Raw genomic sequence first — 16,833 nt, forward strand, 5'->3', positions numbered from 1 at the left:
CATGAGCCACACCGATTCCTCTATGAACCTGTTGCCCTCAAGAGGAAGGATTCTCAGGGCTCAATCACAGAGTAGCTGGCAGCTGTGCGGAGCCAGCGTCACAGACCACACAGCTGCCTGCTCCGTGCACTCGGCCTTTCCTCAGAGCTCACGCTGCCAGCTTCAAGGATGCCCGAAACACATCCAACAGTGAGCCAGGGAGGAGCGTGGGTAACAAAGGTGGCACCGGGGGCTCTTCCCCACGCTGCCGCTCATGCTTCCAGACAGCTTTGGGCGGCACGACCCAGTCGGCAGCTGTCTGCTCCTCACGCTAAGGCGCTGACAGTCTCGCTGAGTGGCCACGTGATTAGACCTGCCTCGCTAGACTGCAGTGGGGAAAATCAAAGTGCTGGTTTGTGACTGCCAAGGTGCACTGAGGGACATTTCTGTTTCAGCTCTGGAAAAGCCTGTGACACAGGTGCCTTGGCTTCTTTTCTTTTTTAAAATTTAAAATTTCTTTTTTAAAATTTTAAAATTGGCGGTGGGGCGGGGGAGATATCTGCACATGAGAGATAGCTCTATCTCCCATCCACTGGTTCATTTCCCAGTGCCTGCAACCGTTCTAATGGCCAGGGCTGGGCCCTGGCCAAAGAGCCAAGAATTCAGTGCAGGCCTCCCATGTAGGCGGCAGGGACCCAGTTACCTGAGTCATCACCGCTGCCTCCCGCGGTCGGCAATAGCAGGTAGCTGGCTTCAGAAGCCAGAGCTGGAAACTGAACCCAAACGCTCCGACCAGGGACATGGGTATCTTAGCGGCTCAGTTGAACACCAGTCTTTTAGCTTCCTAAGTCCATCCGTAGTTGGCTTTAGGAAGAACAAGGTGGAGAATTTTTCCTTGAAGGGCATTTGTCCTTTCTTTTGTACCTCAGGCAAACACAACATACACATCTCAACCTGATGCTGGGATAGGGCGGGGGGAGGGGCATCTGGGCACTTAGAGCAGGCAGTTCAGGGAGCCAAGAGCAGTGCAGTACACCAGTAAAGAAAATGGTTCCTTGTTCTGGCTGGTGCGATAGAGCCCTGGGCAGGCTGTCCCTTCCATGTGCTCAGGCTGCCCGTCACAGGGATACTAGCAGTCTCCTCCTAACCTCTGGTACGTTCCATAGAAAAAAATCTCCAGTCAGGTTTTCTGAACCTCAGAGCACCATCCCAGATGACGGCTTCAGTGGGCTTAGCATGCTGAATCTGGTCCCAACTGATTTGGTAATTAGATTTATTGGTACCCTCCAGTGTTGTTTCCCCATTACATCGCGTCCACAAGGTGCAGGCATTTCTACAGCACCAGTCAGTGGTTTCAGCTGATTCCCCATGGGGCAAGCCTAGTTTAGCAGGGGAGGCTGCATATCCGTACCATGGAGAACGTCTGATAGAAGAGTCCACACACATGGGTTACAACGGAATCATGTATATTTGGTAGGAGGTACATTTTGGATATGAAATTTTAAAAAGTTTAAATTTCTTTTACTTAAGGTTGAGAGCAAGAACTCCCTCATTCCCCAAGGCCTGGGAGTAGGACCTCAGTCCAGGTCTCCCACGGGGATAGTAGGGACGGAAGTAGCTGAGCCACCGCCTGCTGCCTCCAGGGTGTGCATCAGCAGGAAGCAGGAATCATGAGTGAAGCTGGGACTCAAATGCAGGTGTTCTGATATGGAATTATTTTCAAATCATTTTATTTGAAAAGCAGAGAGACTGAGAAAGAGAGAGATCTTCCATGTGCTGGTTCACTTCCCAAAGGCCCGCAACAGGAGCTTGGAACTCAATCTGGGTCTCTCACATGGCTGACAGGGACCCTGAATCCTTGAGCCATTCTGTTCTGCACATCACCAGGAAGCTGGGTTAGGAAGCAGAGCTGGGACTTGAACCAGGCATTCGGATATGGGATGCAGGCATCCCAGGTGGAGGCTGAGTGGCTGTCAAACGACTTCCCCCTTTTTGGGTCTGCTTTCAAAAAACTTTTAAGTTTTCATTTTATTTGGAATGCAGAAGACAGAGATCCAAGTGGTGTCTTACATACTGCACCTGTCCTTGGATCTGAATTCTAAAGGGACAAAGTGACAGCCTGTTCTAGGGAGCAGGTAGGGTAGTGGGCGTATGTGACGGGGTGGAGGAGTCCGTTTGAATAAAGTGATGAAAGCAGGAAAGGGTGCTGCAGCCTGTCTAGAGAGCCTGGGGGTGCCGGGGTGGGGGTGAGTGCCATTAGGAGGGGTGTGCAGCTTCCAGCAAGCCTCCCTGCAAGGGAACTTTTCTAACAAACCAGAGCTTCTCTGCAGACAATCAACCGACTGGGATAACTTGCTTTTCTCCCATCCACCTGTTTCAAAATTCAAGCAGTATAAAAGGCGGAAGTTTCCCTCCAGATCTCGGCTCCTGGGCAAGAGCCTAAGTTGTCATATTATCAGGGTTTCCAGAAATAGGTTTTGGATATGGAGTCAAACATTTATTCTTTACCCCCTCCTTTCCCCTACAAGATGATTCTCTGGGTATGGTGGTTTGCTTTACTCTCTCTCTCTCTCTTTTGAGAGGTAGGGTTACAGACAGTGAGAAGGAGAGACAGAAAGGTCTTCCTTCCGTTGGTTCACTCCCCAAATGGCTGCAACAGCTGGAACTGTGCCATTCTGAAGCCTGGAGCCAGGAGCTTCTTCCTGGTCTCCCGGGGCGGGGGGGCGGGGGGGGGGGCAAGGGCCCAAGCACTTGGGCCATCCTCCACTGCCCTCCTGGGCCACAGAGAGCTGGATTGGAAGAGGAGCAACTGGGACTAGAACCTGGTGCCCATACGGGCTGCCGGTGCCGCAGGTGGAGGATTAACCAAGTGAGCCAAGGCGTGGGCCCCTGCTTTACTCTCTTAACGTGTCTTAGAAATCACTCCCTGCCAGTACTGGGGCAGCTTCCTTTAACACAATTCCCACAATTTAATAGCTGCAGAGTATTCCACGGACAGGCAGTAGCATTTACTGAACCAGTTCCTCTCTTACTTCAGCCTCGATCACGAGGAGAAATTACCCTTCCCCACTCTATCAAATGACTTCCTTGGTGGTGTCTGGCTGTGGGCTGGCTTCCCCAGAGCCCGAACGTGTGGCAGCGGGAGTGAGGGGGCCGGCACATCTTTCCTGCTGGCCTTTCCCTTTGCGAGGTGTAATGCCGGCTGGCTGTGTCCCTCCCCATTTAGGCGACAGCTTCTCTGACACGGACCCTCCACTCTCAGACTGCGAATCTTCGAAACAGCTCTCCGCCTTGGGGCACTTTGAGAATTTAGTAAATCATGATACACTCAAGGTGATGTGGTTAAGTCAAAGTCAATCTTTAGAACTGCTAGGTGTCTTTGCAAAGAAAATGCCTCATGAAGCAAACATTTATTTCAGAATTTGTAATACATTACCTCATGAATACTTTTACTTAAAAAATTGATGACTTTTTTTTTTTTTTTAAATGAAGGGCATCCTGGCCAGCACTCCTCTTCACTCATCAATGTTCTTGCAAAGTGGAATGAAGAAGTGAAGTACAAAGGCTTGCCTCCCACAAAAGCTTTACAAGAGTTTATGAACTAGGAGCGCTTTTCTTTCCGAATCTCGTCCCCACACATCCTTGTGACATTGCCACCCTCACGCCATGTCTTGGCTGTCTGCATTCATGCTTTGAATTTCTCCTTATTCCTCAGAATCAGCCCTTAAGGCATTCAGGTCTGGCTGAAAAGCCCATTGAGAGTTTCCAAGACACTGCGGCAAAAAATGACCTAAATGAAAGATCTCTGTGAGTGAGATCCCAGCAGAAAGAACGGGGCATCAAAGAAGGAGGTACCTTTCTCTGGAGGGAGGAGAGAACTTCCACTTTGACTACAGCCCTGGCTAAATAAGGTTGGAGTTTGTGAACTCAAGAGGCTTCCATTGGCCAGCGCTGCGACTCACTAGGCTAATCCTCCACCTGCGGCGCCGGCACCCCGGGTTCTAGTCCCAGTTGGGGCGCCGGATTCTGTTCCGGTTGCTCCTCTTCCAGTCCAGCTCTCTGCCGTGGCCTGGGAAGGCAGTGGAGAATGGCCCAAGTGCTTGGGCCCTGCATCCGCATGGGAGACCAAGAGGAAGCACCTGGCTCCTGGCTTCAGATAGGCATAGTTCTAGCCATAGTAGCCATTTGAGGGATGAACCAATGGAAGGAAGACCTTTCTCTCTGTCTGTCTCTGTCTGTCTCTCTCTCTCTCTCAATGTCTAACTCTGCCTGTCTAAAAATAAATCAATAAAAAAAGGCTTCCATAGCCTTGGTGGCTCATGACAAGAACCGCAGGTGATTACTGACGCCATAAACAAGGTGTCAATTATTAAATCAACAACAGGAGTCACTGTGCACTTACTTCCCCATGTAGGACCTCTGTCCTTAATGTGTTGTACTATGCAAATTAATGGTAAAACCAGTATTCAAACAGTACTCTATACTTTGTGTATCTGTGTGGGTGCGATCTGTTGAAATCTTTACTTAGTATATACCAAGCTGATCTTCTGTATATAAAGATAATTAAAAATAAATCTTATTGAAGAATGGGATGGGAGAGGGAGAAGGAGTAGGAAATGGGATGGTTTGCAGGTGGGAGGGTAGTTATGGGGGGAAAACTGCTATAATCCAAAAGTTGTACTTTCAAAATATATATTTATTAAATAAAAGTTTTCTAAAAAAAGAATTTCTCCTTATTTCTGTGGCCACATTAAAGCACTGAATCCTCCCAGCTGTAGTGGGCACCGTGCAGAGAGCCCTGGTGTGCGTCTCTGAATCTGAGTTCCTGGCCCCAGCTTTGTGTCCTACCTGCTGTGATCTGAGCAAGCCCAAAAATGCGGTCTAAACAAGATGGTTTCTCGGCTTCTTTCCAGTCCTAAAGGGGCAAGCATCTTTGCGCATCAGGTTCAGACCTGTCTGGGAGACCTGCATCCCATTCTGGAGCCCCAGTTTCAGTCCCAACTCTTCTACTTTCAATCCAGCGTCCCGCTAATGCACCCGGGAAGGCAGTGGAAGATGGCCCGAGTGTTTGGTTCCTGCCACCCACGTGGGAGACCTGATGGAGTTCCTGGCTCCTAGTTCGGCCTGGCCCAGCTGTGGCTGTTATGGCCATGTGGGGAGTAAAGAAAAGGATGGGGAAACTCTGTCTCTGTCTGTCGCTCTGCCTTTTAAATAAATAAATAAATATTTTTTAAAAAAGACTGCCATGTTGTTATTTATTTAGGTAACATAACAGCTTATATCCGCATGTCCATGTCTTCAGAAGCGCTCAGAGAACAGCCAGAATTCTGAGATGGCCCCCAATGTACCCCCACTCTGGCCCAGACATCCTGTAGAATCCCTCTCCTTGAGGTAGGCAGGACCTGTGTCTACGACAGGCTAACATTCCTGTGATGACATTACTTTATCCGGAACTGATGAGGGCACAGGTGCTCCCAGGGTTCCACCACGTAACGATCCACCTTGGCAGCCTGGGGAGAGTCTCCTGCTGTCGTGGAGGAAGCGGGCTGCGAAGCTCTGAGAGCACGGCATGGCACAGAACTGCGGTGGCCTGAGAGCAACGCCCCGCCCGCGGTCAGCACGGCGAAGACCTCAGTGCTTCACCGGCCAGGGTGTAATTCTGCCAACACCACGAATGACCTTGGGAGAAGACGCTGACCTGCAGGAGAAACGCAGCCATGCCGACACCTTGTTAAGATCCTGAGCAGAGCACTCAGCCCTTCTGCACCCAGACTGTGACTTCAGAACTGTGACGGAATACACAGGTACCATTTTAAGCTTCTAAGTTATTTGCAGCAAGAGAAAGCGAACAGAGCTGGCCAAGAGGAAGGTATTTATGTTTCGGAATAGTGTTTTAGGGTTCCTGGAATCATATTTTATATATAACTGCCCTCATTAAAAAAACTCTCTCCCTCTCTCTTTCCCCAGCCCCCCTCTCTCTGAGAGGCAGACAGCTTCCATTTGCTGGTGTACTCCCAAATGCCTGCAACGGCTGGGCTGGGCTGGGCTGAAGCTGGGAGCCAGGAACTCAACCAAGTCTCCCACATGCGGCAGGAACCCAATTACTTGAGCCATTACTACTGTTTCCCAAGGCGCACATTAGCAGGAAACTGGAATCAGGGGTCAGAGTTGGGGGCACAGGCTTCCCAAGTGGCTCTTAACACCTCACTGCACTCATATTTTAGGTACATTTTACTGAACAGCATTCTTCTGCAACTATGTTACCAAACCCCATAAATTAGATTTTACAGAGGCACTGGGCTAAAGTCTAATTAAGTTTAAAATTTCCTAACAAGAAAATAAATTAAAAACTGCCACCCTTCTTCTGGGAATTCAACAGCCTTGCTTGGGAGGCAATCTATGTAATAACTGTAAGTCAGTTCTTCTTCACATACATTTGGATTTAGCTTTAGGCTATAAAACGTTATTACATTCAGTAAAAAGCTGGTTTAGCCACAGTCATAGAATTTGAAATCTGGAAGAACACTTAGATATTTAATGTCACTCCAGCTGGAGAAGTTATGACCTGCACTAGGTGGCAAAGGAGTGACAGGGGAAGGGGCCATGGTCCCGGCATTCTCCCCTCACCCGAGGCTCATCTTAGACATTCCACCATCCTTTCCAGGATCTGACCGTGGGTAGAATTAATAAGAATCTCGAAGTGACTGAAAAGGCAGTAGACATTATTTCCTCAGAGAAAAACGTAAGCCTCATCAGGCCCTAGGGTCATCTCTTCTTCCTTCCCTTCATCCTTTCCTTTCCTTTCTTTTGAAAAGATTTAGTTATTTATTTGAAAGGCAGAGTTACAGAGGGAGAGTCAGAGACAGAGAGATCTTGCAATCCCTGGTTCACTCCCCAAATGGCTGCAACAGCTGAGGCTAGCAAAGTCCGAAGCCAGGAGCCAGGAGCTTCATCCAGTTCTCCCACATGGGTGGCAGGGACCCAAGGACTTGGGCTGTCTTTGCTACTTTCCTAGGCACATTAGCAGAGAGCTGGATTGGAAGTAGCTTCACTCACTCTCACTATGCTACAAAACTGGCCCTGTTTTTTTTTTTTTTTCTTTAAATAAATTTTTGGGGATGTTACCATATTGGTTACCAATATTACCATATTGGTTGAATAGGATTGGTTGTTTCCAGTCTATCAGACCCTTAGCAAGAGAAGCAGGCTGAAAAGTCAGCACCAGGGGATGAACACCAGGACAGGAAGCTGGGTGTAGTTCTATCAGTCTATATCAACTCAGTATTATCTCTTAATTTCCATGATAATCCTGAAACAAGCAGGCTATTACCACTATTCTACAGATTAGGAAACAGAGGCTTTGAGAATTTAGGCATCTGTTCAAGGTCACAAAAGTAGTGACTAGCAGGAACTCAAACTTAGATTTGAGTTTAAAACCAAAATGTATGCTTCGCGCAATTTTTTGTGCAATAGTTAAGTCTCAATAAAAGCTCAGTGTTGGGCTGTTTCAGCAAAGATTTTCCAACACCAACAGAACTGTGATTGCACTGACAAACAACACGATGCAGACTTTGGGATTAGAGCGCCCTGCCCCCTGCCTAGATGGCTCTCCATGAGCAAGGCGCTTCATCTTAACATTTCCGCACCCACAAGATGGGATAGTCCCTCCCCCTTTCAGGTGTCAGTGATTAGGAGAGAGAGCACACAGGAAGCACTCGGCACCGTGCCTGGCATGCGGAGGCTGCTGTTGGTGTTCCAGATGTGTGAGGGCCACAGACCCCACAAAGGCCACTGCTGCAGGAACTGGAGGGCTCGGGAGAGGGTGGCAGCTTGTTTGCCAAGGCAGTTGTTCAGAATGTAAGAATTTGCAGTATATTAGAAACTGCTTACTCCAAGAATTTCTTTTTTAAAGATTTATTTACTTATCAGCACCATGCTCTAACCAACTGAGCTAACTGGCCGCCTGTAAGATTTATTTATTTATTTGCAAGGCAGATAGAAAAGGAGAGGGAGAGAGAGAGGGATCTGACAATTGCTGGCTTACTCCTTAATGTTCACAACAACTGGGGCTAGGGCTGGGCCAGGCTGAAGGAACCAGGAACTCCATCTGGTCTCCCACATGGGTGACAGGGGCCCAAGTACTTGGGTCATCATCTGCTGCCTCCCATACTGGAATTCTGGGTTCAAGTCCTGGCTCCACTCCTGATTCCAGCCTTCCCACTAATGTTCACCTTGGGAGGCAGCAGTGGTGGCTCAAGTAGGTAAGTCCCTGCCATCCATGTGGGAGACCTGGATGGAGTTCCTAGCTCTTAGCTTTGCCCTGACCCAGCCCCAGGTGTTGCAGGCATTTGAGGAGTGAACCAGCAGATGGAGACTCTCTGTCGTTCCAATAAAATTATTAAATAAAAAGTTTTTAAAAGAAGAATTTCTGACTCCTTCAACAACCCAGTAGGGACCTAACTGCCACAAAGTGAGGCTCTATTACTCTAAATTCTTAGATTTGAAGAATTCAAAAGCCAGAGAGGTTCTTTGAGGTCAGCTGTGCTGTCCGTGCCACTGCAGAGATAAAAGAAACCCTGACTGTTTGAGGACATGAGTGGTCCTTCAGAAAAAATTCCTGGGGCTGCAGAGAGCATCGGTAGGATTTCACCATGGACTCTGTAGCCTGGCTGACCAGAAGGTGACCTGTCACACAGAATGACTGAAGAATGAAGGACAACTGTGTCACAAATTCCAATTTTCAATCCAAGCAGATTTGTGCTGGGATATGGATAGCAGAGTCCACGGGCTGTACTTGTGAGATTCTTTTCCTGCATTGTAGTTCCAAGTGCAAGGGGGACACAGCTGGTTCCCCAAGTTTACCGAATCTATTATATCCTGAGGCATTTTCCTGGGGCCTTTACTGGACCTGAAACCTTTTATTTTCCTGGCAGGAACAGGAATAGCCTGAGTTATAAAGCCCATAATTTATTCCAGAGCTGCAGCCCAATCTCTAACTTCTTCATCACAGGCAACCACCGAGGAAGGAGTCGTGTTCCATTTCCCATTACCTTCCTTAGTAGACTGCTTAAATCACGCAGACAGCCTGTGAGAGGTCATATATCGAATTTTATGCCCGGTAAGTGTTCGAATGGGCAGCAGAACCAGTTCATCTTAAGTGCTAAACAAAAGCAAAAGAGATGACCTACGGTGGAAACACAACCCTTCGTGGAGAACGTTCTTTGTTCAGAGGGTCCCGGTTTACCAAGGACAATTCGTTCTGACCTGGGAGGTGTCAGTCTCGCCCGGGGCCATCCAGAACCAAATAAACAGCCTCAGTGGCATTCGGCATTTTGATTTTGGAGGAACTGGACCTCGCTCTAAAATGGTATATCCGCAGTGGCCGCCTGCCTGGATCTCTCACGCTCTTCAGAAGAACATTAACTCCAGGTTGTTAAAACGTATTTTAGAACAAATCAAGTTTGGGAATGGCATCCCTCTTTCAGAGATTAATCATGCTCATTAGCCTATTAAAAAGCTGGCAGGAGCAGTGTTGCGTGAAGAAATTCCACATAACTCTGGCATTTTCCAAACTTGTATCTGAGCCCTGGAACTTTTTTTTTTTAAACCCACAGAACCATATTGCAGCCTACAGTGTTCTTCACAATGCTGTTGGGAAATTTTGTGCTAAATTATGTCTAAAGACTGGTTTATAACGCTCTAAAACAGCCAAGGAAGAGACAGCGCCAGCGCCTCTCAAAGACACCAACTTCTGAAGGTCCTAACCTTCTGGGAAAAATGAAGACAGCTGAGACCGAGAGCAGAAGCCAGACCAAAATTATTCTTGCTGTGATCCCCGCCGGTCTTTCTTCCCCACTGCTGTGGGCCAGGGGCTCTGGTTTGAAGCTCCCAGGCCCTCTGACCGGGCACTGCTTGACAAGCCTGTGCAAGCTGCTGCCATTTATTTAATGTTCATCACCTGACTGGCACAAGCCGAGTGCTTCGTGTGGATGTATCCTCACAACACCCCTATCATGTGCATATTTTTATTCTTATTTTAAAAACATAGAAACTAAATTGAGAGATTGCCCAAAGCTACCCAGCTAGTAAATGATGGAGCCAAGATCCAAATTCAGGCAGCATGACTTGAAAGTCTGTATGCTTTTCTTTCTTTCTTTTTGAAAGTTTTTATTTATTTGAAAGGCAGAGAACAGAGAACAGGGGACAGAGAGAGAGAGAGAGAGAGAGAGATCTTCCATCTACTGGCTTACTCCCCAGATGCCTGCAACAGCCTGGGCTGCCTTTGAAATAAATCAATAAATTTTTTTTTTTTTTTAAAGCTATGTCTACATGTCAGCCCCTGGAATCCATGAAGGTTTTAAAACAGGGTCTCTGCAGATACAGTTAAGAATCTAGAGATGAAACCATCCTGCATTACCCAGTTGGGACCTAAAAATCCAGTGACAAGTGTCCTAATAAGGACATGGAGAACAAAGACGTATGGGGAGAAGAAAGGAAAGGCCACATGATTTCACAGCTAGGGACAGCACTTTTGGAACCATGAACCAAGGGCCACCTGGGGCCACCTGAAGCTGGAAGAGGCAAGGAAAGATTCTTCTCTGAGCCTGCAGAGGGGCTGTGGCCCTGCCAACATCTTCACGTTGGACCCTGGCCTTGAGACCTGTGAGAAGATACATTCCTGTTGTCCTAAATCAGCAGGTTGCTGGTGGCTCGTTATGGCGGCCTAGGAAGTGAGTATATGTGGCTTCTCCTGCAACTCAGCAGGACATCTAGTCCAATGTCCCCTAGATAGCCATGGTTATACATCCAGGGAATCTGCTGTTACCCAGATAAAACAAACTAAGATGTCAAGGCAAACCATACAGCTCCAAGCCAAATGTAGTTTATGGCTGTGTAATTTGTACCACTGCCTCTGTTAGCAAGGATAATGGGCACGGACTACATGGGGACCACATGGAGACACAACATTCCAGCAAATGCCTGAAATCATCTGAAAGAAACATCTTCCCTTTATTCTTTTTTGTTATTCACTAAGTTGTATTTCCCTTTGCCACCACCACCCTGAATCATTCTATTTTGTATACTCTATAATTTCAACACAGATAGTGACTCATCCCATGTAACTGTTCTTTAAAGCAATTCTACTGTCTTAAAGTTGTTCTTTCAAGTATGCAAATAAAGGGGAAATTATTTTTATTTTTATAATAAAATTTGACTTCAAATCTTGCATCTTTGAATTTGCAGATGCTGTCAAATGGTGTTTTGTGTCCAGTTATTCTGGACAAAGGACCCAGTGATACTACATATACACAAAAATAACTTCAGATATCCTGGACTTCAAAAGATTCTACAAAGATTACAGGAGGTATTATTTTAAGCAAACAAATACTATTTTAAAAAGTTATGCATGTGGGGGCGTGGGCATTGGTGCAGAGGCTGGAGATGCTGCTTGGAATGCCCATGTTTCATATCCACTCTCTAGCCAGGAATTCAAGTCCTGGATCCACTCCCCATTCCAGCTGCCTGCCCGTGCTGACCCTGGCAGGTATCAGCTGATGGCTCAAAGCTGAGTCCCTGTCACTCAGCTAGGAGACTTGGTTTGAGGACTTCGGGCTTTAGCCTGGCCTAGCCCCAGCTGTTGTAGGCATTTGGGGTGTGAACCCAGAGATCGGAGATGTCTGTCTTTCCCTCTTTCTCTCTCTCTCTCTGCCATTCAAATAAATAAAAATAAAGAACTTAACATAATTAAAAACTTTAAGAGTTACATGGGATGGGGGCCATCGTGTGGTTCATGGTTAAGGCATTTGCAAACCACACCAGAGTGTCTGGGTTTGATACCTGACTCCGCTCCGATTTGAGCTTTCTGCTGACGAGAACCCTGGGAATCAGCAGTCATGGCTAATGTTGTCGGGCCCCTGCCACCCATGTGGGAGCTTGGATTGAGTTCCTGGCTCCCAGCTTCATCCTAGCCCAGTCCTGGCTACTTTACTTATTTATTTTTTTAAGATTTATTTTATTTATTTGAAAGACAGAGTTACAGAGAGAGAAAGAGACAGAGAGAGGTCTTCCATCTGCTGGTTCACTCCTCAGATGGCCGCAACAGCTGGAGCTGTGCCGATCCAAAACCAGAAGCCAGGAGCTTCTTCTGGGTCTTCCCACGTGGGCGCAAGGGCCTAAGTCCTTGGGCCATCTTTTACTGTTTTCCCAGGCCATAGGAGAGAGCTGGATTGGAAGAGGAGCATCCGGGACTAGCATCGGCGCCCGTATGGGATGCCGGCGCTTCAGGCCAGGGCTTTAACTTGCTGCGCCACAGTGCCAACACCCCCCCCCCCCTTTTAAAATATTTAGTTGGGGCCAGTGCTATGGCTCAGCAGATTAAAGCCATGGCCTGCAGTGCCGGCATCCCATATAGGCACCGGTTTGAGTTCTGGCTGCTCCACTTCTGATCCAGCTCCCTGCTAATGGCCTGGGAAAGCAGTGGAGAATGGCCTAAGTGCATGGGCCCGTGCATCCATGTGGGAGACCAGGATGAAGCTCCTGGCTCCTGGCGTCGGTCTGGCTCAGTCCTGGCCATTGTGGCCATTTGGGGAGTGAACCAGTTATGCAAGATCTCTCTTTACAAATCTTTACAAAACATTTATTTACTATTTACTTATTTAAAAGGCAGAGCAACAGCAGGGGTTGTGGGAAGGGAGAAAAGACAGAAAAATCTTCCATTCATTGATTCACTCCCCAAATGGCTGCAACAGCGAGGTATGGGCCAGGTCAAAGTTAAGAGCCAGGAACTCCATCTGGTCTCCCACGTGTGGGGCAGGGACCTAAGCACATGAGCCATTTTCTGCTGCCATCCCAGGTGCATTAGCAGGAAACTGGATGGAAGTAGAGCAGCCAGGACTTGAACTGGCACTCTGAGACACTGTTGCTGCTAACCTACTGTACCACAATACCATCCCCAAACTTATTTTATTTTATTTTATTTTTACTTATTCAAAAAGCAGACAGAGATCTTTATCTGATGGTTTACTTCCCAAATGTCTGCAATAGCTGGGGCTGGGCCAGGCTGAAACCAGGAGCAGGAGCCAGTAACTCAATCAGGATCTTTCATTCTCTGTCTCTCCCTCCTTCTCTGTAACTCTGCCTTTCAAATAAATAAATAAATAAATATATCTTTTAGAAAAGCTTTGGATTTTAGAGCATGTTTTTTAAAAAATTGAGCATTATCTTTTAATTATATTTTATCTAAATTTAAAAGAAAGTTTGTTACTTTATTTATTTGAAAAGCAGAGCAACAGGGGTCAGGATTAAGGGAGAGATACATATATCTTTGATCTGCTGGTTCACTCCCCAAATGCCTGCAACAACCAGGCATCTAGAATTCCATCTGGGTCCTCCATGTGGTTGGCAGGGACTCAGATACTTGAACCATTACCTGCTGTCTCCCAAGGTGTGCACCAGAAGGAAGCTACATAAAAGAAAGGTGGGATTTGATCCCGGGCACTCTGATATGAGATATGGGCATCCCAAGTGGTGGCTTCATTCACTGTGCCTGCTCCTCGGATCATTTTGGGTTTCAGTTTTTAGGATGAGAGATGTACAACCTGTAATTATTTCAACTGTTCTGAGTGCTTCAATTTTTTCATAATAGAATATTGGGGAAAAAAATTAGAGACGAATGTTTGGTGCACCTGTTAGGACACTGCTTAGGATGCCCACATTCTGCACTGATGCCTGGGTTCCAATCCCAGCTCCATTCCTGATCCCAGCTTCCTGCTAAAATGCACACTGTGAGGCAGCAGGTAATGGTTCAAATACTTGGGTCCCTGCCACTCATGTGGGAGACCTAGACTGAGTTTCTGACTCCTGGCTTTGGCCTGGCCCAGTCCTGGCTGATGCAGGCATTTGAGAAGTGAGTCAGCAGGTGGAAGCTCTCTCTTTTTACCTGTTTCTGTCTTTCAAATAAATGATAATAAATATACAGAAAAATTTAAAAACTGTGTTTTCATTCCCTCTGCTCTCTCACATTTCCTGTACAAACTGTAAATGAATTTATATGAAGTTAGCCAACAGGGGGTGCTACACGACTTTATCTTTAAAAAAGACATCTTTAATATAATAAACAAAACAAGCCATTCCTTCTCAGCAAAGACATAAACTGCAGAGTGACTTCGGCTTCACGTTATATATACTGTGGCTCTGGCTCAGATGAGCAGCTTTGCATTTTCCTGCACTATGCATCACTTAGATGCCTATTTCAAGGCCAGTCATTTGAAGACAGGCGTCTTCCTTGACTGTACATTTCAGCAGCAGGAAATATATCTGCTGAGCTTGGCATCTCAGGGTGAAATGCCAGACTCACGCAATGCCAACAAAACATAATAAACATAAAACAATGCCAAGGAAAACTTAGATCTCACTACTGAGGAGGACAGTCATCTAACAGATTTCGGAGTCAACCTTTATACCCTCCAGGAAAAAACCCTCAGGTTTCATTACCTTTATCAAGAGACGCTCCAGCCATATGGTAAAAGCTCAAAGCAGTGTCTACATCATTAATATTCTTCAGGAAAGTAAAGAAGTTCTCCACCTCCTGAAAGGTAAGGCCCTGAAAGAGGCGAGGCAACAAGGTTAAGGCAGGGAAAAATGCACAAACTCAGGCAGCTCCTCTTGTCTATAAATCAGAACAGACATGGAACAAATTAGTCAGAGAATGCCAAATTTGTACACAACAGGGGAACAAGGCTCCAGAATTTCACTCTGAGAACACTGAACTGTCAAACTCCTTCCCCCCGACACGCACAGGGATAGCTGGATACCTCTAATGAAAAGATTTCTAACCGCTCTCCAACTGGACACAATCTCTCCTAGGCCACTTGCTCTACGGGCCAGAGCCACTTGATCAGTTACACATTTGAAGTAAGATCAGTCAGAACTTCCTTTTGGACAGTCTGCTCACAGGCTAGCTAAGCCTTTTGAGACTCAAGTCAATTAAAGAATCACAAAAGTCAGTGAGAGAGAGGGAGGGCTTCAGTATTTAGCAAAACCTAAGCACTGGGGAAGCTGTTCATGATCTCAATTGGAAAGCTACTAAGGAAGTAATCTGCCACTTTAATCTGATGAAATTCTGTGAATGGTCAAATTCTTTTCAAAAGCTGTGCTGATCTCGAATTCCTTCTTTGATGAGTCAAGAGAAAGGAGTTGTACAAATAGGGGCTCCCTCACAGGGAGGAAGACTCGCTCTATTTGCCTTTCGCCACTTTTCCCATGTCACGCTGTGTTGGAAACGGATACAGCTTTTAAGGGGTGGAGATGCTGGAGACTGTCCTAGCCCTGTAATGAAGCACCCGGCCCTTCATGGACTGCAGATGGGGGCTGGCTTCTGTGTGGCGCTGCTCCCCTTCTGATGTCCTTTCTCCAAACTGCAGAGCCCAGAACCCACATCAGGAACTCAGTAATAAGGAATCCTTAATACAGAAAATCTATAGTTCTTTCCAGATACTGTCCAGACTGGGCCAACTGTATCTTTTTCTTTTTTTAAGATTTCATTTATTTATTTGAGAGGTATAGTTACAGACAGAGAGAGGGAAAGAGAGACAAAGGTCTTCCATCTGCTGGTTCACTCCCCAAAAGTCTGCAATGGCCGGAGGTGGGCCGATCTGAAGCCAGGAGCTTCTTCTGGGTCTCCCACACGAGTGCAGGGCCCCAACACTTGGGCCATATTCTATTGTTTTCCCAGGTCGTAGCAGAGAGCTGGATTTGAAGAGGAGCAGCCAGAACATGAAGCAGTGCCCATACGGATACTGGCGCCGCAGGTAGAGGCTTAGCCTTCTATGCCACAGCTCCAGCCCCAGTAAGGAACATTTCTGGTATGAGTACAGATGCTATTCCTTGGAAGTACTAGAATCAACCTGACATAGGAGAATGCCACTGGGTTAGAAATCTAGATTCCACCATATTACTGCCTGAGGGTGGATGCAGTGACACCAGCTCCTCCCCTCTTCACCAAAAGAAGAAATCCAAGTATCCATGGATGGATGAGTAGATAAACCAAATGCAAAATATACTTACAATGGGATATTTTTTCCCTACAATTTTATCTATTTATTTGAAAGGTAGAGCTACAGAGAGAAAGGAAAAGAGACAGAGACAGAGAGATCTGCTGGTTCACTTCTCAAATGATCACAATGGCCAGGGCTGGGCGAGGCTGAAGCCAGGAGCCTGGAACTACATTTGGGTCTCCCATATAGGTGGCAGGGGCCCAATCACTCAGGCCATCTTCTGTTGCTTTCCCAGGCACATGAGCAGGGAGCTGAACTAGAAGCTGAGTAGGGGCCGGTGCTGCGGTGTAGTGGGTAAAGCTGCTGCCTGCAGTGCTGGCATCCCATATGGGTGCTGGTTTAAGTCCTAGCTGCTCCACTTCTGATGTAGCTCTCTGCTATGGCCTGGAAAAACAGTAGAAGTAGAAGATGGCCCAAGTCTTTAGGCCCCTGCACCCGCGTAGGGAGCCTGGAGAAAGCTCCTGGCTCTTGGTTTTGGACTGGCACACATCTAGCCATTGCAGCCATTTGGGGAGTAAACCAGTAGATGGAAGACCAACTGATCTCCCTCCTTCCCTCCCTCCCTCCCTCTGTCTGCCTCTTTGTAACTCTGCCTTTCAAATAAATAAATCTTAAAAAATAAAAAAGAAGCAGAGAAGCCAGGACTCCAACTAGCATTCATAGAGGATGCAGGGGTGGCAGGCTGGGGCTTAACCTACTACAACACAATGCCAGCCCCTCGATGGGAGCTTATTTAAATTTTTGAAGGAAGGAAATTTATGACACAAGCCACAGCATGGATGGACTTCAAAGACACTAC

The 16,833-nt window shown here is 47.0% G+C and overlaps 1 protein-coding gene across 6 annotated transcripts in view; it reads right to left on the minus strand.

Moving 5' to 3' along the window:
* MICU1 (mitochondrial calcium uptake 1) overlaps positions 1-16,833 on the minus strand; it is a 229,765-nt gene that overhangs the window by 6,088 nt on the left and 206,844 nt on the right. For all 6 annotated transcript variants that reach the window (XM_002718431.5, XM_051823786.2, XM_070057806.1 and 3 more), the window contains one exon: positions 14,473-14,581. In XM_002718431.5, the coding sequence (XP_002718477.1) occupies positions 14,473-14,581 (109 nt within the window). The remainder of the gene's footprint in view (positions 1-14,472; positions 14,582-16,833) is intronic.

The sequence above is a fragment of the Oryctolagus cuniculus genome, chromosome 15 (assembly GCF_964237555.1).
Source record: "Oryctolagus cuniculus chromosome 15, mOryCun1.1, whole genome shotgun sequence".
NCBI lineage: Eukaryota > Metazoa > Chordata > Mammalia > Lagomorpha > Leporidae > Oryctolagus > Oryctolagus cuniculus.